This window comes from Rhopalosiphum padi, chromosome 2 (assembly GCF_020882245.1).
Source record: "Rhopalosiphum padi isolate XX-2018 chromosome 2, ASM2088224v1, whole genome shotgun sequence".
NCBI lineage: Eukaryota > Metazoa > Arthropoda > Insecta > Hemiptera > Aphididae > Rhopalosiphum > Rhopalosiphum padi.
Window position 1 is genome coordinate 34628718 of NC_083598.1, and position 25922 is coordinate 34654639.

The following is a 25922-nucleotide window of genomic DNA, read 5'->3' on the forward strand; positions in this document are numbered from 1 at the left end:
AATTACCAACAAAATTAAGTTTGTGAATAAAGGAAATTGTAAATATTCAAAATTAGCCGCTGTAAGGCGTCTGTAAACACGTGCTTATATCAGGGGCGTCGAGTACAAGGTTTCTCGAGGGCTGCACCCCCCCCCCCCCATAAGCTCGATTAGGTGGAGCTCAGCCCCCTAAAATTGAAATTGCTAATACTATTAAAATTTTATAACATACAAAACAACAAATAGATAACTATATTTTAGTAATTGTTTAACGATTAGTAATGTTTAGTAATTCTTTAGGTAAAACTGTACATGTGTTTATAAAATAGTGAGCCCCCATGATATTTCTAAGACCTGGCAGCTGGCGCCTCTGGCTTATATAGTGTTTTCTGGGAAATATGGCACTGCCCAAACCCCATTAAACAAATTTCATACATCCACGTTTGACGAATATTATTCATAACATTAAAAAAAACTTGTATCAAGGTTACACATCACATTTTTAACCGACCCAAAAACGGCTTTCTAATATTATAGCGACATCGTTTTAGCGTAGGTATTCCCATACATTTTGTCAATTTTTTTCGTAAACAGTAGTTACGAGTTACGATAATGGTTGTTATGCAAATTTGTTTGCCCATAAACTTAAACTTAATTAAAATAAATATCATCATGTCCATAATCCCCTAAAAAAAAAAATAAATATGACTGGACCTACGCCTACGTGACAAGAGAGTTTTCGGATCACTACGGCCAACGTGCGTTCTCCAGTCGATTTCTCTCAGCCACCGCCGATCTCTCTCCCACACGTCACTACGTCATCACTAACACAACTCACAGTCTCGTCTCGACCAGTCGACCATAGTCGACAACTCAACAATTGTCTACTACTGTCAAAGCATAAACCGAATCGCACACGCGAAATTGCAGTAATCGCGGGTAATCGCGAAAGTTTGCATCTCAGACCGGTCAACTGCTGTACACCACACTGTCCACACTAGCACGGTGTAATACTACCACATTATTACCACAGAACAAACTATTGTAAGTTAGTTGCAAGTTCAAAGTTAGAGGACCACAGAATACTAGGAAACGTACGTTAGACCATGACAAAATATGTATTTTGACCAACAATAACTATAAATTACTACAAGAGTATAAGAAGTACTATATACACGAGTACGGTGCACGCTATATATATAGTCTGTGGTAGTACGTAACACACACACCGCTTCCCCGCGAGTTCAATCCCCACTTGACCAGCTGCACAACGCTACCTGATGTTTGAACTGGTGCCTATCGCCTGGTGAGCCTGCCGTGTTTGCGCGCGTGTGTGTGTGTGATCGTGATAACGACGTCCGTCCACCAAGACGTCGACGATGTCGTGAGATCATTAGATGACGACATAGTGTGAAAATACGTACGAAACTACGAAAACATTGTGTAAATAGAATTCGACGACGCGAATACGTGATAATAGTGATTATATTGTTCAATTATTGTTGTCATTACTCATTACTACTCATACTCTTAGTGCTTCTAACGGTGAGTAGTAACGAGATAAAAGGAGAGAAAAAGTAAAATAATAAAAAAAAAACCTTTGCACCTTCCATCACGCCTACCTTCGGACGGATATTTGTCGGTATTAATTGCGTATTTCCCGTGTAAAAATAAACGCGTCGTTGTCGGTCGACAAAAGAGAAGAAGCGTTTCTTAGTTCTAGTTTTTTCTGACTGCGTTCTAAACCGCTACCCAAGGTCCTTCGTATTCAATATTATTCAAAATCTGTGATGTCGACATCATCACTTACGATCGACCGTCGCGTCTGATGCCGTTTTGTTCTGTTTTTTGCGACCCCAATGATCGAGCCTAACAAGTCCGGCCACGACATAAAACACAAGACGAGACCACAAGGTAAACAACAGGTAAGAGATATTTCTAATAGTTCCCCTTGTTCCCAACAATTATGTGTGCGATATAATATGATTTTGTTCTCAGCTATGCCAATCCAAGCTCCGCAGTGGACCGATTTTCTGGCGTGCCCCGTGTGTTGTAATGGTTTTGACGTCAAGACCCGACATCCTATCAGTTTGGGATGTGCTCATACGGTGTGCAAATCATGCCTGTCTAATCTACCTAAAAAACAATGCCCCTTTGATCAAGTGAGTTGGCAATTATTTATTTATAATTGACATTGTTCTTGGTTATACAAATCAATTTATTAATTCATCAAAAGATATTGAAATGTCGCAGTTGAGACTTACTGTTTATTGCTTCTATAACAGTACTCGAGTTGAATGAACCAGAGTACCTAGATAATGATAATATGTATTAATGTATTATTGGTGTTGAGTACTTATGAGTTTAAAATGTTAATTGGACTTCCTTGGTATCAGTTTTAAATAAATTGCACTTGATTTTATTAGGTTTGGATAACACACATGTTACAACAAAGTAAATATGATAAATGTGTGCTATTCATAAGAAATTATATGGTAGTTTGAAATAAAAGCCACCCTTTATTTATCTCAGTTTACATATATTTTTATTAAATCACTTTTCAGCAATGCATCATTTAGTTTCATCCAATAAGACACACTGCTCTATGATGGTAGATGCACCAAATGTGTTAAAAAAATTATTTATTATGTATCCAAATATTTTTTTCTATATTGTCTGAACCGTTCCTTTGCTATATAACAAAATAATACATTTAAATAAAAATTAGGGAAATTTTGCTTATAATTAAAATGTTGTCCAACATTTAGTATTGTTTAAATAATATTATATCATCTCATATTGAGTATAATAATGATCAATGATGAATATTAAAAATAAGTTAATATTAATAAGGTATATTTTGTTTTTTCCGGAATTTATTATTTATATTTAAATAATTTAACTTTTGATATTTAAAAATATAATTAATTTAATTATACCAAACATAAGTAATTTAAGTAACATTTAAAACCAAAGTTTATATTTTAAATAAGTTTTTTAATTGATAATTTTCAATTTTCAATTTGTTCGTTATTAATAATTAGTTATTATTATCCAAAATCCTATTCTCTATTATCTGTGAAGGTATGTGTTAAAATATTAAAATGCTGTACCTAAGTCTTGTCTTTTGTCATTAATGGACTCCTTGTTTTACTTGCTTCGTGATATTAAAGTAGGTCATAAATTAATAATGGTACCGATTATATATTTATTTTTTAGTTACAATGTAAATAATAATTTATTTATTTTTAATGAAATGATAATAATTTAGTTGACTTTTGGTAATTTTAAGTTCAAGGAAGAAAAAATTTAAGATAGATATAATTTTGTGATATAAAAAAAAAAATTAGTTTTATCGCATTTGAAGGAGAAATTTTTATATTTAAGCTACTAAGAATCTACTGTGTTCCTATTTCATTAATTTACTATATTTATTAGAAAAAAATATAATATTTTAAATAATTAGAATGTATCCTTGTATTTTTTTTTACAGAATTTAATAAACATAGAAATTGATCAACTTCCAATCAATTATGCTTTACTTCAATTGGTGGGAGCATCAATACCAAACAATGAAAACATTCCAAAATCCATGTTAAAAAATATTTCATCTGATGAACGGCTGTTATATAATAAATCAAAGAAATGTGTAGAACATCTTGCATTATACCTTAAATCATTTGCAACTGGTATTTATTATTATTTATTTGATATATTACCATATAGTTTATAGTATAAATAAATATTTTAATATACTTATTAGGTGGTGGTCAATCAACAAGTTCTGGACTATCACGGCCTATGCAGCGTAAATTGGTAACACTAGTGAACTGTCAACTTTTAGAAAATGAAGGCCGTATGAGAGCCATCAGAGCAGCCAGATCTCTAGGTGAACGTAGTATGACAGAACTTATACTCCATCATCAAAGTGCTCAACAATTATCTACTAATTTATGGGCTGCTGTTCGAGCTCGTGGTTGTCAGTTTTTGGGACCAGCCATGCAAGAAGAAGTATTAAAACTGGTTCTATTAGCTTTGGAGGATGGTTCTGCTTTATCGAGAAAAGTCTTAGTAATGTTTGTAGTTCAAAGATTAGAACCACATTTTCCTCAAGCATCTAAAACTAGTATTGGCCATGTAGTTCAACTACTTTACAGAGCTTCGTGTTTTAAGGTATGTTAAATGATTATTATTTGAGTAAAAGTCAATACCTATTGCATATAATAATATAAACCATGTATATTGAAAACCATGTTTTTAATTTTATGACACCAGAAAAATATTTTTTTCAATATAAATTATTATTATCCCTTTGTTTTGGTTTTAAATTGTAAAATAGTTAATTTAATATTTTGAAAATTATAAAATATTATATAGAAGGTTTCTGACATACTGAAATTGATTGTAAGCTTCTTTATTTAATAACTTTAGCACATTTATATATTTTTAATTTATTATTGTTGGGTTCCGTCATAAATATATTTATAATTTTTTATAAACTACTTTTTTATCAAACATATTTTATTAGGTTTCTAAACGTGATGGTGATTCATCATTAATGCAGTTAAAAGAAGAGTTCCGTACTTATGAGAGTTTAAGACGTGAACATGATGCCCAAATTGTAGAAATTGCTACTGAAGCTGGACTGCGTATAGCTCCTGACCAATGGTCAGCACTTCTTTATGGTGATTCTGCTCACAAATCACACATGCAAAGTATTATGGATAAGTTACAAAGCCCACAATCATTTTCACAATCTGTTCAGGAACTTATTATAGCTTTACAGCGGACTGGTGATCCCGCTAAATTATCATCTTTAAGGTCAAATTTTGAACTTTTGGCTGCAGTTGACCCTAATCCTAGTAAGTTTAATTATTATCTTAAATATTTGAATTCACCACAATTTAATTTTTATTCAACATAGGTTTGGAATGGTGTACTTGGGAAAAATTACATTCTGTTCTTGAAAGTGCTAGAATAGTAGTAGCAGGTTTGACTGATTTTGTTAAGTCCCATGGAAATACTAATAAAGGGTTAAAGAATGAATCTATACAAAATCAAACAAATGTACCTAGGTATAAAGTCAGTTTATGTCGAGACTTAATGATACGAGGTACATGTCCAAGAGGTGGTGGTTGTACATTTGCTCATTCAGAAGAAGAATTAGAAAAGTAAATACTATTATACATATTTAATTCTTACATATAATCATTATTTTACTCTTAGGTATAGGAATAAAAACCGGAAGAATAGTCGATTGGCACCAATGATTGTTGATCATGAATATTTGACAAATAAACCTAATTTTATGCCAAAAGAACAGTTTGAATTTATTCATAATAAAAAACCAATAATGTTATCTGAAAGTATGACCTATACATTTTTTAATTTAAAATATTAATTTTTTTTTTTATTAATGTCGTTTACATATTTTAGACACTCAAGATTTGGCACCTATTCCTGTAGAACATTCATATATTGTACCAACTGGACAAAATTATTATCAGAATGGTCAACAACAAATTTATCCAGTAGGACAATATGGTCATGAAATATATGGGTAAGTGTTATTAATATTTAATTGATGCTGCTTGTAGTACATTGAAACAAAACTAATGCGCAAACATTTTTCTAGTCCTGGACCGCATCCACACGGTATGCTAATAAATCCAAACAATAAAATGTATATGGATCAAAACATTCCTGGTCATTCTAATAAAATGGTATGGCTTATATATTACAAAAGTATATTGTAATGCTTCATGTTTAAAATTGTGTAAAATTATTTTTTCTTAGAAAAATGTATCATCAAGTTTAGTGTCTCTTCAGAATCGCAAACAAGAACTTATGGGGCAAATAGACAGAGTAATGACAGCGTGTTCTATTACACCTGATCAAGTAGTAAGTTTTTCTCAAATTGCAAAGAAACAATAGAGAAACATACAGTTACTAATATGATTATTAAATGCTTGTTTTGTTTAAAAGGATTTTGATCGTTATTCAATGTGGGATAATGGATTATTTCATGCTAAAACTGGATTGCCTTCTCCAGTCAATATACAAACTGGACGTCCCATGTTAATCAGGTAAAAAAAAAAGATATATTTATTCATTTTTAGTATCAACTGCACATATACATTCTTTAACTATCTTACATTTGACGGATTCTGCCTCTTGCATTTTTTTGTAAACATCAATTAGTGGTTGACATGGTTTTGGCTCCATTTCATCAGATGAATAATATAATTTCATTTTTATTGGTTTTTCGAGCATTTCAAAACGTTCATTCCACATTCGTTTTTTGTGGTCAACCTATATTTCAAAAGTTTATTAATATTTGATAACCAATTCTATGTTTTATAATAAATTACTTGATATTCTTTACGCTTCAAAAAATGAACCCAAAAATAACTATCTATTATTAACGATGCACCAAATATTCCCCATATCAGTGCACCTGATGGGTTTTTTTTGAGTAAACGCCAAGAAATAAGCTCATTCAGACGAGTTCTTGAAGAAGGCAATGGTTTTTTTGTACATGTATTGCTCATCTTTTCTTTTTTAATAATATAAGTACTTGAATAAAGAAATGATAGAACATAAACTCATTTATTAGGTTTGTGAATAACAAACAAAATAAATGTATGTTACTACTAGTAACAGTCAAGTATGTTATATTTTTTATTTACTTAATAATAAGGGGAAATTATATAGCTATATATAATATTACATTTATATGTAGAATTTATTTAAAATATCAATTTGGACAATATGTTCTTGAGAAATAAATTTTATTATTATTATTTAATTTTAATTATTTTTGTTTTTGAGGGGGGTGAAGAGTAATAGTTATTTAAAAATTTGGTACAGTAAAACATACTATTATTTTTTATCACCAATTATTTAACTTATTTACAGAATTATTAAAATGTTAATTTATAAATTGTAAATATTGTCCATCAAATACTAATGATAGCTTGTATATCCTTATTGTTACTGAACAAATTGAGCATTGATTGGCTTTACTGTATATGGTACTATATTATTGATAATGTTTAGTTATCGTATTCCTTGAAATATTATTTTCCCTATAATTTCAAATATGCACTGTTACAAATTTATTATAACAAGATGCTTTCATTTATTCAGACATGTTTAGTTAAATAGATTTTACAAGGCATATTAACAATTTATTTTATGTATACTTACACAGTCTTGTTGATGAGCTATGTACATCATTCATATACACTGTACATTTTTGGGCATGAAGGTTTTGTCTTACTATTTTTAATTTTTAATTCAAATGTATCTATTGTGTAGTGTTAAGTTTCCTAAAACATTAATATTATTTAAGTTTCATTAATAAATTAACAGTGTTGAAAAAATTGACTGTTAAACCACAAACTGTATAAAATTAAAATGCTAGTTTTGATATCATAATAGTTGGAAATAAATATTGAAATCCTCAATTGATGTTGACAGGTCCGATTCGATTTTGGCAGATCCAGATGAATTTGTGCCATTTGAGTTAGCAGTTAATGGAAAGTATGGTCCTATTGGAGGTAATGGCACTAACCCTGTAGCACCTCCTCCACCTCCACAATCATCGGCAGTAGTTAATAACAACCAGACGGTTGGAGCGAAGAATGGCAAATCATTGAGGCGACCGTGTACATTATCAATACCTACACCAGCTGCTGCCGCTGCTGCACAGGCCCAATTTTTTAGCTCTACAACAACCACAACGATAACAACACCATTAGGCACACTTCGTGGAGCGCGTAATAGTCCAGTAGCTGCATCTTGGTATTTTAATTCACCTCAAGGTTACCCAGCCGCTGCACATATTGTTGCGTCGCCTGTTGGTGCAATTGGACAAAGTTACATTACTATACATAGTCCAGCTGGTATAATGGAACCACCAAACTTTTTTGGAAGTCATAAAGCTCCCAAAAGGTCAGTAGTTGACAGTATTAATAATATTTATAGCTGTTGATACTTTTATTACAGGGTATAACAACATATTTTATTATTTCAGTTTAATGGCAGAGTCACAAAAAATGAAGAATCAATTAAAAAATTTGGAAAAAAAAATCAATGATCTTAAAGTAATGTTCTTTTCGCAATAACTTTTTTCATTTATATTAATGATAGAAGCAATTTAATACTAACTAACAATTCTTTGTATAGCTTGCCACACAAAATGTAGCTGCTAAAGAGACCGATAAATTGTCTGAAGAACTAGCACAAATTGAAAGGGACATTCAAACAGAAGAACAGCAATTTTTGGTGAGTATTATTTTTGGTTTTAAATTTGAGTACATAATATTATAATAAAAGTAAATCTAACATAAATTTATCATTTTTATAGTTTTTAAAACTTTTAATCTATACAGAATAACAGCTAATAATTTAGATTACTTAGCCTTGTCAAATGATTTTTTGGATTCTATTTTCTATGCTTTAAATTTATTAACTATAGATTTAAACTGATAACTTAGTTGTTTCATAATATTAAATTAATTTGTAATATTATTTTAAGACACAATGTTATTCTGAAACGGCCACTATAACTACTTGGGGTGATGGTATCTGGTCAAGTACCACTTCTTCGGGATTTACCGCTCAACAAGTAAGTTATCAATTATTATTTTAATAACAATTATTTAATATTAATATATGTCTTTTATTAAACAATATCTTAATTTAATTAATTAATTTTTTTTTTTAATAATGTATGTCATTTAAAATAAGATTTATTGTCTTATCTTCTATTTTAGGACGACGCTTACAACAGTAATAATGTTAAACAAGCGGAATTAAAATGGGACGGTGGTGATAATAAATCAGAAAAATCTGTGGTAGAAGAAGTTTAAAGTTATAGTATTAATGTTTGGTCCCCTATATTTTAACTATTGAAATAATATATTTGTATTTCGTGAATTTTACCAATTTTATTTGCCAAACAACATAATGCTTTATAATTTTTTGAGATAATGTGATATTTGTATTATTATTATAGTTATTATTTTTAATAATGTTAATATTTTCTTGTACGACATGAAATTTTATTCTTGTATTTTATTATTTTTTTTATGAATTAACGGTCGATCTGACCAAAACACAATGAACACGTATAACTTATTCTTTTATAAGTAACAATAATTTGTTACAATATTTTGTGATTTATTTCTTTTTCTGTTTTAATCTATATATTTAAATAATTAATTGTAATTTATAAATGTGCAACCGAACTAAATTTCTCATAGTTACCATAATGTTTGTTGCGATAAGCGTTTATTTTATTATATCCTATTATATTGTCAAATTATTTTATCATGTCAAACATGAATTATTGTTATCTAAGAATATAATTGTATTTTTTTTTATGTTATGGCTATATCGTAAAATTTATATTAACTTCGCGATTATATTAATCTACTACATGTTGAGGGTAAAATTATATTAGTTATTTTATTTTATACAAAACATTTATTATGTATAATTTTTAATCGGTGGTATCGGTATCTTAACACTTATATAAATATTTATTATTATTGTTTTATATATATATAAATATATATTATACATACACACCCAACCTTGTTGCTAAATAAAGAACTATTTTATATATTATAAAATATAAATTTTAATAAATTTTGTTTTTCTTTTTGAATAGGTGCTTGTATATGTTTCATTTTCATGTCAGTTATTTGCAATATGTTAGCAAGAACCTAATTATTGTGTAAGTCGGAAATATTTTAAAGTATAAATTAAAATAATCAAATGTTTTCTAAAATCAAAAAATTTAATTTAATTAAAAATACTACACCAAGTGTCGTTTAGGTATGAGTTATCACCGTATAGCTCTGCCTTGTAAATAATGTTCAAAATATTTGGCATTTATCAGTCTCTCTTAGTCTCTTACATAGATTCTCTTTTATTAGTTCTATCTCTTCTCTAGGCTTTTCTGTTGGGAGATATTAATATTTTTTATTTATTTTCACTCAATTAGTTTATTATTGACATTTATTATATTTTAATTATAGATAGTTTGAGCTATTAAATTTTGGTACAATATTTTATTATTATCAGAACATAAAATAATCGGCACATTCGAATTGCGTCCATAAATTATATTGTTATAAACATATTTTCCTTCTTCTCCCTTTGACAAACTGTCATTTAGAAATAAAAAAAATAATAAGAAATAAGAAATAATTTCTGTAATTAGAAATAAAATATATATTAGACATTATAAATTATTTATTTTTCTAAAAAGTATATGATTTTTTTTCTAATTAACGGGTAAATGTTTGTACGCCAATTTTTAAACAAACTCAAGATGTGACATATTTGTTGAATATTTTTATACATCCTCTCTTTGTTTTTGAAGTTCATTTAAATATCCATTTAAACATTTTTGAAAAACAAACTTTTATCCATTAATACAATATAATTGTTTATTTTTGTGACTAAACATTTTAATTATCTATTTCAAGATGTTTCATTATTATAATATTATTAATTGAATTTCGCAGTGTTTTTCACCAAAACTTTAGAAATAGAATAACAATTATTGTTGTGGGCGCAACCGTGCACACTCAAACATGTGAAAAAACCGTAACTAGGTTGTCACGACTTATATTTTTGTATAGTATATTGGTACCATAGTCCATAGACATATTAATATGTCGATGATTCGTAGCGCAGCAAAATTACTATAGGAAATTAATACAAATCAATAATTATAAGATTGACTATTATGTCCGCCGGTGTGCCTCATCAGCCATTTAATTGTTACACACTTCATGAATTTGATTTATAACATAAGTTAGGTAGTTACCTTCTTAAACTAGCTTGTATAGAAGTTGTTAAATACCTTAAAATACGTAGGTAACTCAATGTAGGTACTTGTTATTCTATTCTAATCAATTGCAAGAGAAACCATAATTTACAAAACAATAGACGATTCAAAGATATCAGTCTTGTATTTAATTTTAAAAATAACAATAGATATCAATCATAAACACGAATAAATACAATTTCATTAAATATAATAATATATAAGTAGTATAATAATTAAAAGTGCATAACGTACATAAATACATAACATATATTATATACAATATACAAAACAAATTCACGCAAATAAAATATGTTTTATAAATACGAACATGGAATAAATATACGTTAAATGAGAAATTTCATTATTAGGCATGAATTATTTTATTTACGAACAAAGTTGCGGCGTGGTGAAGAGTGGAAAGTCACAGCAATTCATTGTTTTATAATAATATAAAAAGAAAATACTTACCTAACATATTATAGAAAAATGAGAAATGATCAATCTTTTTATTTTTAAATCAATAAAAACGCTTTGTTGGTTAGTAGGTAATGCTTAGCATAAAAAGTATAGCAACTATTTTTACATTCAATACCCGAAAACATCTAAATAGGTACCTACTAGTATTATATTTATTTACTTTTGAAAAAAAATTGTATTTTAAACAGTTAAAAAATGATACATCACAAGCGAGCCACATCGAGTAGGTAGATTATAACGACTACCGATTTACAATATTTTTTCAAATGACCATAACTCATAAGTGCTGAATATATAGGTAGCTATACTACTACTATTATATATACTCTTTTAACTTGTATATGATATAAACTAATGGAAATATTCAAATATGTATGGAAACATTGGAAATAACTGCATAGTGATAATATAATAAAATTCATGAAAACAATATGGTGGATGAAAAACGACGAGGTAATAAATGTTTTTAGGTAGGTAATAGGAATATCAAGTTATTTAAATAATGGCTGAATATTAATATATTATTACAGCGAACTGCGAACGCTGTTCTAGCGTTTTAAAAGCACGTGTGCCTATATCTTATCCTTATGTGACATACACATATACCTACCTACCTACCTTCAATGACTCGTTCATAGAAAATATGCACAACGAATAACGATACCTACATCGGCTATATCGGCATCAACATCAACTACCATTGCGAGTTATGAGGACTAAAAAATATTTGACATCAGTTTGAGACAAAAAGTAGACAAAAACAAATCCAGTGAGATCCATTAAATCTATCATCGACATTCGACGCAGACGGTTGATTGTGGGGCCCTCCTTTTCACTGAGACTTTGAAGACGCTGCTTCGCGTCTGATGTACTCAGTCTTGGCCATTTCGGTGGCAATCCATTGCGGTACGTCCGGAATCAGACAGCTTAATGCACATCGGAACGCTAACATTATATGCTACAAAGTAACATGATTACAATAGGTATATTATTAAAATTATTGTAACGCGTATACTTATAGGAGGTATCATAAACACAATACAGCATCTATATCAAATACCGTCAAGCCGTCAAACCACATGCAAACACGTATAGACGTTAATAGACAGAAATATTGTGTTTTATTATTATTAGTTATATTTATGTATAAATGTATCAGGCACGTATACAGGGGGGGTTAGGGGTTCAAACCTCCCGAAATAATTTTGAGTAACGAGGAAAAAATTGTTTTATTATGTTGCGACACAATTTGTATTCCTAAATTTTGTATCCCCCCCGAAATTTTTTTTTTTATACGTGCCTGAAATGTATAATATACTACAGACTGCAGTATGTAGTCTATAGGTCTATATAACTATATAGAAGTCTCGAGATCAAAGTGGTTCATGTAAATGATAACACAAATTTCCTTTGTCAACCTCTTATAAATATTAATAAAATAAAATACAATGATTGAGCGTGTCGCGTGTCCGAGAGTCAACAATCAATAGCGATGTATACCATATTATAACTATATAAGTATACTCAGAGTGCCATGGTTCTGATTGTTCTGAAATTCGGTACATATAGATTATAGATAATCATTATACACAAGAACGTGTATTGTGTAAGTGTAATTCAAAACCATATTTTAAACTCTGAGCAGTGATGAATGTATTAATTTTACAACGATGTGTTTTATTTTTTTTTTCTGTCTATCATCACCTTTTGAGGCAATAAAAATGCTTTGATTTTCAACTTTGAGGGGTCAAAAGTAAAAAATGCCCAATTTTTTTTTATTTTAAATCAGGAAAAAAAATTAAGGAAAACGAGAATTTTTACGGTTAACCAGTTTTAGACAAAATTGATTTTTATATTTTATTATGATTCAAAAATGAATAATAGTAGAAACTTGAAATTTTCACTAAGTCTTTATACAATTATTTTCTGTAAATGGTAAAATGTCTAAAATATTTGTACTTTTCTTGTGTTATTTATAGGCATGAGAAATTTTCAATTTTATTTTTCTATAAATATCGATAAAATGTGATTCACAGGATCAAACTTCTTAAAAGAAAATGTTATTTTTATACAATTTTACAAAGGTTGTTCTTATAACCTTATAAAAATATCTATCAGTATAAAAAAGTTTTGAGTTGTCAATTCAAGCAACTTTAATTGCTTATACTATAAGACATGGCGAAATAGTGTAATGGGAAATTATATATACGTTAAAATTCAAACAGATAAAGTTTGAAATCATAGGTATTCTTGGAATACACGCCAAATAAGCAATTTGCTACCATTGGCAAAGCCAATATAAGAAATTTGACTTCTATTACACGATTTTTTTTTTAATAAATATAGTTTGGAAATTGGAACGTTTGGGTAACCAATGGCGGTGACCCTGTACCAACAAAAAAATAATCGTTTTACACAAGCCCCTGTATAAAATTCGAATTTTGCAAAAAAACTTTTCTTCGTGTGCCTATATAAAATACTAGTAACAGTAATAACTAATAAATAATAAGTAAATTCCCTCAACATTTCAAATTCGTAGGTAATTTTAGCTTTACTTAAATCAGTCAGTAAGGACACATTCTCTTATAGGTATATGTACAAAGAAAAATACACTGTAATGTATAAATACAACTATACAAGTATGATTCACTTAATTTTCCGAGTAACTAAATTATAAATTATCACTTTCTGTTGTTGTCCGAATTTAGTTTTATCATTATTGATTATCCGCAACAATTAAGTTATCGCAAAAATAGCAATCAACTATAATAAAGTTCATTAACATGGTCACCAAAATTTAAAAACTTTCCAAAATGGGTCATAACGTAAAAAGTTTAGATTACAGTATTTTAAAAAAAATGTAAAAGTTAGAAATTAGTAAAAATTAGTTTATTTTGTAAAAATATTTACAATTATTATAAATATTTTTTTTTTAAAGTTGATAAAAAAGTAATTCAATATATGGTCAGCTTATATATTTCGTACAACATACGATCATATCAGTAACACCACTTATCGAAGGATTCATAAGAAACATTCACCTTTAAGATTTTATAAGAGCAACGAGTTTATCAAGTATCATCTATATAAAGATGGAAATACAGAAAATTTACTTACACAAGAGAGAAAAGAAATGGGGACTTGGGGTATCCGTGTACTATTGCACACTAGATACGTGTCGTTAGGAGTGATGTGTCGAGATTGGGGACTGGGGATATTGCATGGATAAAAACAGCCTCTATGAACATTTTTAAGTTAACAACGCCTAAATATATATTATTTAATGGTTTTAATGTGACATACCTCAAGGGCAACGATTAATAGAACAGTTTGAATGGCAGTCATATCGGGCAGCAATCGGTGAACTTGACCGCTAAGACCAATCAAAGCACAGTTTACAAGTACCGCGATGAATCCCATAACTTCCATGATGTTCTACTCAAAACAAAAAAACAGCAATTATTGTTAATTTTTCGGAGGCTTAGGTATCAATTATCTCATAAAATATAATATGATATATAAAATATATATATTAATATTTTATGTTATGAATTATTCAATTATAATATAACATAGGTCGATGACTGATGAGACAGCATCGTACCTGCCACATTCCGATGTCCTTGATTCGTTGACCAAACGGTCTTTGATACACGTAGCACATTTTGAATGCGTCGCTGCGTATTTCAATCAGATTATTGAGGAACGCGCACAAGGCAGCCAGCGGGAACGCTGACGAGAACATTACCACATAACCAAACTGTATGAAAATTTCCAAGTGTTCGGAGAACGTACCGTCAAACTGCATGAACAAAACGAGAAGTTAAGGATTTTAACAATGGTAAACGTGATAAACACCTATTTTCTACGCAACTAAATTACTTCATTCCAGATGATTTCAACCTGCTTCAGAAGATTCAAAGTTATGGATGTTTAAACATTATTACTTTTACACTGAGTAAAAAACACTTACTACTTATCAAAATTTCGATCTTTGGTCGAAGGAAATGTCAGTTTTTATAACGGGACAGGAACATAACTTGAATCATTTTTAGGGGAGGGGAGGGTGAACATTAAAGGTTTTAACTCATTGTCTTAGCATCATATTATTACAAAATAGGTATTATATATAAATATAAGTACTTATTTTTATAAAAGTTTTAAGAGAACGTCATACCAATATACCATCATGGCACATGGGCATCATGAGCTGTCTTCGTTTTATACTAACATACAACATACAAAATTGAGTTCTACATTTCTAATAATTGTGAATTATTGTAGCTTAAATATCAGGATAAATTCACTTGAACCTTACCTATATGTGTATGTAACTATGTTCTCTTGTTGATTTTAACAAAGTTTTAAGTTTAAAATGATTTATAGTTATTTTATTATACATTTAAAAATAGATGTTCATAACTTACTTCAAAATTAAAATATCGTAAAATAAAACCAATGGGATAATACAGAAAATATTTTCATCTTTAAGTTCTACAATAAGTCTATTACCTAGTAATTAGCATCGTTCATATATCATATACAGTTTTATTAATATTAATATAAATTATATAATTAGCAGGGTTCAAGACTTCTTGCATTTGCATGGTTTTTGGTAGTGATCGTAGATAATTATAGGTGAGTTATAAATTTGCATATTTCGTAATATTATAATTACTAATTAGAAACGATCCAGTTACAGAAAATTAACTAAAAAAACAGTGTATATATCCACGGTCTTAAGCGATAAATAAACCAAGAACAAGATTATATGATGGAAAACTGCTGAACTGCCACTTACACAATTTTCACTATAACCATTCTTTGAAGAAGGGTGTATTCGTGTATTATAGATTTTCTACGAAATATAAATACAGTTTTAGGGAGAATACGTCATATTATTTTTAGTTAACTCGATTGCATATCGCGCCAACATGAATAGGAAAATCTCTTACTTTAAACATTGAACATTCAAGTTCCGGCTGTGACACGACGCGCTCGCCGTTCGGTTTAGCCGGGCCGTCGGATGGCGTCAACGCACCGAACAAATCAAAGCTAATTTTCGCAAAACGGATTTGCTCCAACACATAAGGAAGCGCCGATTCTTTGATGTTGCGAATCAGCTGTCTGGTGATCAAAAGCACGGCCAATTGCTACATGTGTTAAATTGTATATATTGTTCAAGCGATCAGGAAAAAAAATATACAGTAACATAAATAATAAATAAACTTTTTTTTTACCGTTCTAAGTCTTTCCTGGTCTTGCAAATAAAAAGCGATGTAAAAGAGAGACAGGAAAGAATTGACAAATTGAAACTAAAAACAATTAACTTGAATTAATTCATGATGCATATATTGATTAAAAATATACTGATATATATTATTATATAATTGTCAGATTATTATTTTAATTACAATAGTATTTTTCAAACAGGTACGAACCAGTGTAACTTTGATGATCAGCTGGTTTTCGTATTCAGTGTCCAGCCTATAGTTTTCTATATGCAGCATGTGTACAAAAACAGTGAACTCAAATTCAATAGAAACCAATCTATATTTTTAATAACCTTTTTTGATAATGGTCCGTTTAACAAGTTTAATTTTAGTTATAATTTTAAAATTGTATTTATTATATGTGTGAAAGATAAATGTAGACATTTCAATATGATAGTATTTAAATAATTTTAAAAAAGCTTACCACAATCATTAAGCCAAACAGCAATAATGTTGTAAATGTCATCAAGCACAGCAATAATAAGTGCTAACATAATTTTAGAAATATAACTTAAATATGTTGGATATTCATTTGTTTCAATATACAAATCCCACCAGTCCTAAAATATTCAAACCACATAGTGTACAATGATGTAATTTCCACTTCCGAATTAATCAAAGGAAAACAACAAATAAATTTACTTGAAATTTGATTTGTAATATTGTTAAAGCAAAGACTACTGCCAAACATAGACCAATGATAGGTGCACTGACAAAATAACTGAACAGCCTTCGTTTCCAATTTGGATACCATAGTTCTGCCTTACCAGTTATTGGACTAATTCGTGGATGACCCTAAAAAGGAGTTCAATTAAAAAATTATTGAAAAAATATTTTGATACATTATAACATAAGAATTATTGTTAAACTTTACTTTAAATTCTAAGCGAGGCTGTAACAAAAACTGATGTCTTTGATCTAGTGTAGCCCATCGATAAGCTAACTCAGCACAGTAGCGTTTCCATGTTTCCAAATATACCGTCAGCCAGAGAACATTCATAAAGGCCAAAACAACAAACCATACTCCTTCTGTCCATTGATCCAGTTGCCTTCCAAATCCAAACTTTTTGATAAGATAAATAATTAAATAATGTAAACTATTAGATGACATTACTTCCACTCTAATAATATTAATACATATATTTACCCAAAATGTGGAATAGGCAATAGCTGGGTATATTAATGAACCAGTATAGTGCCCAATCCATGCAAAGTACATGGCAATTTTGACACCAAAATAATCACAAACCTTATCCAAAGGCTGCAAGCTGAAAAAAGACTTTACCCAGATAATACGCAACCATTTTAATGTTTTATTTTCATGAACTGGGAATAAATGTTCAATTATTCCATTTGACATACATTCTGAAACTGAACAAAATATAATATAATGTAATTATATAATATCTAAAAAAGTAATAAAATATATTTTAAGTGAAACAAAATAAATAACAAATGTAGTGTTACTTAATGGTTGGCTTTCGACTAGTTCAGTGATCCAATCACAATTTTGTACTCTAAGTGTGTTTAAGATATATAAAATCAATGTTTGTCTTTCTTGCATAGTGAAAAAATTTGAATGATCCTCAATTCCTTCGAATATATTCATTTCAGAGAGTATAAATTCTCTTAGGCCACCACCGCCAATAACTTTTTTTGGTAAATGTACATCTTGAGCAGCTTTCATTAGACTGAATAATAAAAATGAATTGTTTACATATTATTAGAACACTTAAAACAAATAACTTACACATGAAAGGAAGCTGTCAAGTAAAAACAGTAAGAATCGGCTGATGAATGATATTGGACATTTACAGATAAACTGAAACCATTAGATTCGTCTACTATTAGTGATTTTACCCATTCAATAGTCTTATAGTCTGTAGTTTTGGTGAATGTTAAAACCACATCACAAGCCTACAATTAATAAAATAAAATAATAAATGACTTTTAAAAAAAAAATTTTTAAATTAATTAATACTAAATATTATATAGGAGGGAAAACTTATTTTTATTTTTTCAGTATTAATTGTACAAAAGGCGGCAAAATACTCTCCCTAATTTTGAAATAAAATAAAAAAACAACAATATTAGTTATCAATTTTTATTTTTTACACATATTTATTGTGCTTGTGCAACATTGGAAAGTTTAATTTATGAATTTTTAAGTAAAATTTTGGTCAAATTACGCTCTTTATTATTGATTTTGATACATTGTTCTATTTTATAATCAATGATATAACTGTCTAGGGAAGGTACTCAAACTCCCCCTAGAATTTACCACTAGAAAATAGATAACTATAACTATATATTATTTTTTTTCTATTAAAAAAAATGATTTATAATATTGTTGGTAATTTTTACATTAGCTTTGTCTATAGATAGTTATGAACTAATTGTATGTTTATTTACTTTAGGTGGAATTGATTGGATCCATAAGTGCCGTGGAGTCATTAAGTGACCAGCTCTTGGTATTTTTCTGCGTATTAATTTTGATGCTAAAAATCAAATTAACTTTAAAACCATATAAACAAATTTAATATTTCAATAAATTTAACTTTGCATTATAATTTAGAAAATATATTATGAAATTATGTACTAAAATTTAATTTTAAAGTATAAAGTACAATATAAATATATTTAAATACCAGTCATAATTATGTAACTTTATAAGTTACCTAATAAAATATCAATTTAAAATGTTACTCTTGTTTAATCCTTTGTTAGTCATACAGGACAACTGTATTTCACTTAACTATTTCTATTTGTTATGACTTATGATTATAATAATTAATTAACTTGTTATTATTTTTAGATATATTTATTATGAATCTATGAAAAAACGACACAGAAAAAAACGTTAATTTTGGTTAAAAGTTATTATATATCTATATTAAATGAGTAATAATATGTAGGTTAGGTTAGGCTAATTAAATAAATAAATAAATAATAATGTATAGGTACAAATGTACAATATTATAGATATCTAATAGTATATGTTATTGCTATTAAAAAATTTGGTAACTACGTCTCTTTCCCCACTAAAATATTCTTCACATAATGTTTTGAGTTTATTTTGTGATTCGGCATATATATATATATATATTGTTGTTGTAATGTACCCAGTGAATTTTATGCTAATTTTGATTTGTCATTTTCTACTTCTAATCGGATTTTTGTTATTAATACCCTATCTCTATATAGAGGGATCATGGTATAATAAACTTATTATATTATGAGAGGGATGACAATTGACAATGGCCCACTAAATTTGAGAATCGACGATTCCACCTCTCCGCTTAGTTATTGGTATTGGTCCGATCATAATCATTCCATATTTTCCAAAAAAATATTTGAATTACTGTAATCTATCATGTATTCATGTAGTAAAAATTATAGTCAGGTAAACACGTAACATTTAAACATGTTTGCGTTACATAATACCTGTATGTCGTACGATACAGTTCCACGTCAAAATATCCCTAAACCAAAATATCCCGCTTAAATAATAATTTAAAATATTAACCTTTATTATACAAGTTGCGATTAGAAGTAATAATCGAACTTTATCTAAAGTGAATGTGAGTGATTTTGATAATAATACGAAAACATAAAAATTTGGATGAGTGAATAAACACTATTGTATGAGGATGTGATGGAATGAGTAACAATAAATACTTAAAAGCAATAGCATTTAACTTAGTGTTATAATAATAATACTTTTCAACGAAAAACTTCATTTTAATATTTTTGTATTTTATAAACGTTAATAATAATTATATTGTATTAATATCTATGTAAATTTTATAAAAAGGTTTAAATTTTGAATTAATATTTACGCGGGATATTTTGTCAGGGATATTTTTTTGTCGGGATAAATTGTCAGCGATATTTTTACTATGATATTTTGACGTGTCACCGTATGACATACAATGATATTTTATAGTTTTTTGCATCAGCCTACTTTTAAAATAAAAATATTTTAAACATGTTATATTTTTATGTTTGAAAAACTGATAATTATTTATAGTCTATCCCAAAGAGTATATTAATTCAATGGTCTACTCCTGCTCACAGTTCAATCGAAATTCCTATTATTACGAATCTCCCGTCTCAGAATGTTATGCTCAAGTCGCTCAAGAATAAGGTTTAAGATAGAATGGTTGCACGTGAATGTCCTAAATGTAATATATGTAATATGTTTTAAGCTAATAGACGAAGTGATCAAATTTGAGCAAAATACATTTTTAATAATCTTCTGTATGCTGTAAACAATGTAAACCATATTCAGATATAATCATTGAATCGGAATAATGAAAAAACAATAGATGTATAGCGTAGAGTATAGACAAACATAGTATGTCAATGGAATAATTATATATTACGAAAGTAAAGCTCAGATGTTTGTCAACCTGATACGCCCTAAAATCAAAGAACGATGATAAGTGATAACAGTAAACATTATCAAAGATTATTTAATAGTTATTATCAATTTTTGCACAATACAAGGCAAGTAGTAATGACTAATGAGTCATGCGCATCGGTCAAACGACACTATATTAGTATATTAGAATGATAGCTGTTGCCTGTTGTGAAGACTGAAGTTTCAAGTTCACAAGTATCAACACTATGACCTAGTACAACTAGTACAAGTGAAGATATTATTTTCTTGTTTAACATTAATAGAACCACTAAATTGGTTTATTTTTTGGAGCACAAATACTTGGTGAGTACTATTAATTATTTATTACAATTTATTTTATTTTTATATTCAGTATTGGTCAATGGCACAATTTTCTTCTTAAACCTCAGTTTTCCGTCATATTTTTAATTTTGTGCCTTTTAAATGGAAATATTCTTAAAAATATAATATGTATTATCTTTGGTTAAAGAGGTAAATTATCATAAACCAATTCCTCAATAATTAAAAATAAATAAAAGTTAATTTAAAACACATCTAAGTGTATTCACAAAATTATTGATTAAATTATGTAATCTTTATAAATAAATTAAAAAATTAGGAGTTTGATTAACCAATAGCAGCAAGGGCAGGGGCGGTTGTACTACTAACATTTTGTATGGGCAAGTATAATTATTTATAAGTGAAGTATAAACTATGAACTTAAATTTTTTATCCTTCTTCATTTTGTTTGACTTATTTTATTCCTAATCTCATAATACACTTTTTTTTATCTTGCTATCAAAAATTAAATGCACCATTTCACAGTTGAAGTTAGAACTCTGGACTAACATATATTAGTTGCCATGCTAGTCTATGGTTCAACTAATTCAATTTCAAACTGAATCATTGTCCACCAATTATAGTAACCAAATAATATTTGTTCATTTAAATAATAAATTATAAGAAAACAAATGTTATATATGTATTATAATTTATAAGTTATAACAAATCTCTTGACAAATAAATATGTTGAATTTTGTTTAATTGTTTCTATAACAAGACATTTTTTACAACTAAAAATTAGATAAGTTGCCTAACCTAACATATTATACTAGAACTGCTACTTTGAACAAGGTACTATTAAATTTGTATTCATATATTAAGTGAAAAAAAAGTAGTTGAATAAATTATGAAAAACTGTTGGTTTAGTTAAATTGCTCAAAATTATTTTTTGGTTTCATCAAAAGTAAATATGTTTTATTAAAATAGTCTTGTCTGTAGAATAAAAAGGAATGAAATTCTAGCAACAAATCTTAATAATCAATGTCATTATTAGTAGATATAATTATAATATATATATATATAAATAATCTTTAGATGGCACTACATAAAAAAAAACCTGAAAGATTACACAACTAACTCAGTTATTAACTTAGTAATTTATTATTTAATATAATCTATTTAATGACCTTGTTTATATTAATTTAATTTACATTTCAGTAAATTTTAAGTTTGATTCAAAATTATGGAGGAAGACAATTCTTTTTCTAGTAGATTCACCAAAAAGTCTCAACAAATGCCCTTGTATCCTGTTGGTATGTAAAATTTAAAGATGCGTTTTACTTTAAGGTTTATAATATTTGTATTTTTTTTTTAAATTTAGGAATATTGGGATTTGGATTAGTAGCAGCCTATGGACTTTATAAATTTAAGTCTCGCAAGGGACGTACATCTTTGTATCTTATCCAATTAAGATTAGCAGCTCAAGGAACAGCTGTAGGAATCATTGGAGTAGGTGTGCTGTATAATATTTTTACTGAAGCAACTTCAAAAAAAAGCTGAAATTAAACTTATGATTTGTTAGTAAAATATTTTATCTATTAAATAGAATCATTATTATTTATTAATAATTGTTCAATTTTTTTTTATGTAAATGTATTGTTTTATAAGTATGTAACTAAAATGTAATGTACACTTATTTTGTGTTTTTTAGTTTACTGATTAAAAACAGTATTGTCTATTTTTATCTTAATTTTTATAAAACTTAAGTGCTATAATAATTTAAAAATTATATTTAAACATATAGGTAATGTACTACTAGAAATATTGTATATTTGAATTAAGTAAGCAATGTATAAAAGTGTATAAAAGTATGCATATAAATTCTTAACAATTGTGACTTGTGAGCACGGGATAGCATAAGAAAATTTTATTTGTTTAAATAAATTGTTTCTAATTAGAATAAGATAGTGACTAAAATTTTAAACGATTCTGCTAAAATTGTATCATTGGGTAGTTTATTAGAAAACGTACCTACAAGTTTCATTTTATGACCATTTATAAGTAGTGGCATTATTATTACTATTAGGTGGGGGTGGTTGGGATACTATATCCAAAATCTTTTTTTGAAATTTATAAGTTTTAAGATATTCTATAATACAATTTGACAGTTATATATTGTCCAAAATCCATATATTAAAATTAATAAATATTTTTTTATTTTACAAACTTAACTAGCTTAAGTAAACATATTGAAAAAGTCCTTTAAGAGAACAGAAATAAAGTAGTTACTTCTAAATTGTATATGTCAACTAACTCGTGTTAAAATTAATAAAACACAAAATTTGACATGAAGTTCTGGATGTACATTTGTTCTGTAATACATTAGAGACAAAGACAACAGATATGAGTATAGCAAACCTCTGAACATTATTAAAAAAAGAACAATACAGATACAGTAAGAATATGAATTTATTTTGTAATCGAGTGGACACTGTAATGTATATTAAATTTAATTAATTAATCATTGCAGTATTTCATAAAAAAAACAATACCGAACAACAACACACATTTTTTGGTAACTAAAACAGTTATTCCCCATTATTTAAAAATAAACAGAATTTTCAATTTTGACCACTCAAAAGTAACAACTAGATCCTATTTGCTACAAGAAACCACCAACAAAGTTTAGGGTATATTTCTACTGGAAAGTGATTAAAAAAAAAAAAAAAAAACATTGTAAAATCAATACATTCATTACACTTCTCAAAATCTAAAATAAGTATATTTTTAGTTTCAATTCAAAATTATACATATTTTAGTAATTTTTAGGATTTTTAGTGCATTAAGTCTCAAGCTCTACTAATGGTCTTCAGTTTGCAAATAGTAATAAGTATTTACATCATTAAAAAAAATGATTCTGACCACAATAATTAAGAATCTTTTTGTTTCAACTAGGTTTTTGGACTCACCTAACTTAAACAAATGTTTCTAATTATATAATAAATTTTCATATTTATGTTACCTATACCTGATGATTGACTGAATGTATCCAAAATCAATGACAATGATTCAGCTGGATTTGATTTATCTAGAGATGAATTTTCTAAAAAAAACATTAACAGTAAAATTATTATTTTAAAGAACATTATGTTTAAAATTTTAATTACCTATCAATTTTGTAGCAGTTGATGGAACTGAAATATTAGAGCATGTTAATAAATCATTAGGATTTGTTGCTGATTGTAGAGTCAATAGTTCAAGAGATTTCAGTTCATTGTCTATCTTGTTTGATTCTATTAAAACAAAGTAAACTATTAGTTTAGTTTCAAATTTATATTACTTAAACAATGTCAATTTATAAGTTAAAATATTATTAATTAATTTAAGATATTTTATACAAAGCATAGATGTTTAACAATGCATCTAAGCTAGTCTAATTAAACCACTTACTGTGTCCATGATTAGTAATTGGAATCTTTGAATTTTTCTTACAAATATCATGCAAAGTAATAGTTGTTTTTGGCATTTTATTTACATTGCTCATTATTATTTATTATGTAATTGTATTTCAAATTTAAACAATTATTGACGTCTAGCAGATAAGTCTGCAGTAATTCACTAAAAAAGTCGGTACAAAACTAAAATCAACTCAATAAATGATAACTGATAACAATAATTGTAACTATCTCTGCTATCATCATGAATCACGATTTATGGGTACAGTTCGGCCCCTTGATAAGAAATTATAACTATTAACCATAGACCTTATCACGGTCTTAGAAGATATTAGAAGATATCTTCTAAGACCGTGGACCTTATACTATAAGGTCTATGCTATTAACAGAATATTATTATTATTGTTATTCTATGTCATATTATATGTCTATTCATAGACTCTATTGTCTATGTTCTATGTTATTAATATAAATAGATTAAATCAGAATGGAAACTCTGGCCGCCCAAGCCCCAAATTTTAGTATGCCATTTTGAAAAGGCTCAACCGTTTTACCCAGATAGTAAAAAATTTTCACAATTCATTAATGTTTAAAGAATTCCAATTATGTTAATTAAATATTTTTAAATCTCCATAGCCTTCATATCTTATAAACCTGCCATTATTTAGGACCCTTGTACCTCAGGACAAAAAGTTAAATAAATTTTAAAATTTTTGATTCTAAAACGTTAATTTTCTCAGAAAAATTATCCACTGAATAATTTAGCTTATTATACAAAAAGTACTGATTGAGTAAAAATATATGATAAGGTTCATAAATAAATTAGTTGTAATTTTATTGTACAGTGACGAGTAACCTAACTTCGTTTGGAACTTGTTGCACTTAAAAATCATCAAAATATGCTTAAAATTATGCAACTAATCTTATATTTTGTTTTTGAAAACTCATAAAGCATATTATAATTTTAAAAATAAAAATTTAAAAATTAGGTAGGTACATAACCGTGATTAATAAACGAATACGTACTGCTTTTCATTTCGTTGTACAATTTATAATCTAGGTGTCATTAAATTTTATTGGTAAAAACTACCGAAAAAATAACCCCATATGAGATTTTGCAAATTAATCTAAATATTAGTATTATGTCATTGTGTATAATACAATTTATAACATACATACATATAATTTTTATTATTTTTTTAAGT

General features: G+C 27.8%; 3 protein-coding genes across 6 annotated transcripts; 2 read left to right on the plus strand and 1 right to left on the minus strand.

The window, feature by feature from the left end:
* Positions 1–695: 695 nt before the first annotated feature.
* On the plus strand, positions 696–9636 carry LOC132918882 (roquin-2). Its single transcript, XM_060980219.1, has 16 exons — positions 696–1904; positions 1978–2141; positions 3473–3668; positions 3743–4152; positions 4508–4841; positions 4904–5150; positions 5206–5345; positions 5416–5539; positions 5615–5702; positions 5776–5880; positions 5965–6065; positions 7462–7935; positions 8018–8087; positions 8170–8268; positions 8522–8611; positions 8760–9636. The coding sequence occupies exons 2-16, from the start codon at positions 1980–1982 to the stop codon at positions 8853–8855; spliced, it is 2736 nt and encodes a 911-aa protein (XP_060836202.1). The 5' UTR covers positions 696–1904; positions 1978–1979; the 3' UTR covers positions 8856–9636.
* Positions 9637–10951: 1315 nt separating this feature from the next.
* LOC132920974 (anoctamin-8-like) lies at positions 10952–24907 on the minus strand. Of its 4 annotated transcripts, XR_009660812.1 has the most exons (17): positions 24713–24907; positions 24430–24555; positions 24285–24365; positions 18991–19076; positions 18329–18495; positions 18046–18269; positions 17726–17949; positions 17453–17641; positions 17221–17373; positions 17003–17138; positions 16747–16802; positions 16546–16620; positions 16261–16458; positions 14910–15107; positions 14609–14740; positions 14423–14543; positions 12129–12263 (listed from the first exon to the last, which is right to left on the minus strand). XR_009660812.1 is itself a non-coding variant. In XM_060983745.1 (16 exons), the coding sequence occupies exons 1-16, from the start codon at positions 24804–24806 to the stop codon at positions 12138–12140; spliced, it is 2259 nt and encodes a 752-aa protein (XP_060839728.1). In that variant the 5' UTR covers positions 24807–24907; the 3' UTR covers positions 10952–12137. The 4 variants fall into 4 exon arrangements, 3 of the variants coding, with proteins under 3 accessions (XP_060839728.1, XP_060839727.1, XP_060839729.1); XM_060983745.1 differs by lacking the exon at positions 14423–14543 and having other exon boundaries at positions 10952–12263; positions 24291–24365; XM_060983744.1 differs by lacking the exon at positions 14423–14543 and having other exon boundaries at positions 10952–12263.
* On the plus strand, positions 21103–23000 carry LOC132920975 (HIG1 domain family member 1C-like). The gene is made up of 3 exons (XM_060983747.1): positions 21103–21304; positions 22481–22575; positions 22644–23000. Exons 2-3 carry the CDS (start codon positions 22506–22508, stop codon positions 22820–22822), a joined length of 249 nt encoding a protein of 82 aa, XP_060839730.1. The 5' UTR covers positions 21103–21304; positions 22481–22505; the 3' UTR covers positions 22823–23000.
* Positions 24908–25922: the final 1015 nt, after the last annotated feature.

Bases quoted from the DNA above. Each gene is read 5' to 3' on its own strand.
- LOC132918882 (XM_060980219.1), top strand. From the start codon at position 1,980: ATGCCAATCCAAGCTCCGCAGTGGACCGATTTTCTGGCGTGCCCCGTG. The intron at 5,151-5,205 runs GTAAATACTATT...TTTTACTCTTAG, and splicing joins TCAGAAGAAGAATTAGAAAA to GTATAGGAATAAAAACCGGA. The intron at 8,612-8,759 runs GTAAGTTATCAA...CTTCTATTTTAG, and splicing joins CGGGATTTACCGCTCAACAA to GACGACGCTTACAACAGTAA.
- LOC132920975 (XM_060983747.1), top strand. From the start codon at position 22,506: ATGGAGGAAGACAATTCTTTTTCTAGTAGATTCACCAAAAAGTCTCAA. The intron at 22,576-22,643 runs GTATGTAAAATT...TTTTAAATTTAG, and splicing joins AATGCCCTTGTATCCTGTTG to GAATATTGGGATTTGGATTA.
- LOC132920974 (XM_060983744.1), bottom strand. From the start codon at position 24,806: ATGAGCAATGTAAATAAAATGCCAAAAACAACTATTACTTTGCATGAT. The intron at 19,077-24,284 runs GTAACATAAATA...TTTGATTTTTAG, and splicing joins CAGTCAATCATCAGGTATAG to CATCAAAATTAATACGCAGA. The intron at 15,108-16,260 runs GTAAGAGATTTT...TTGTTCATGCAG, and splicing joins TTGAATGTTCAATGTTTAAA to TTTGACGGTACGTTCTCCGA.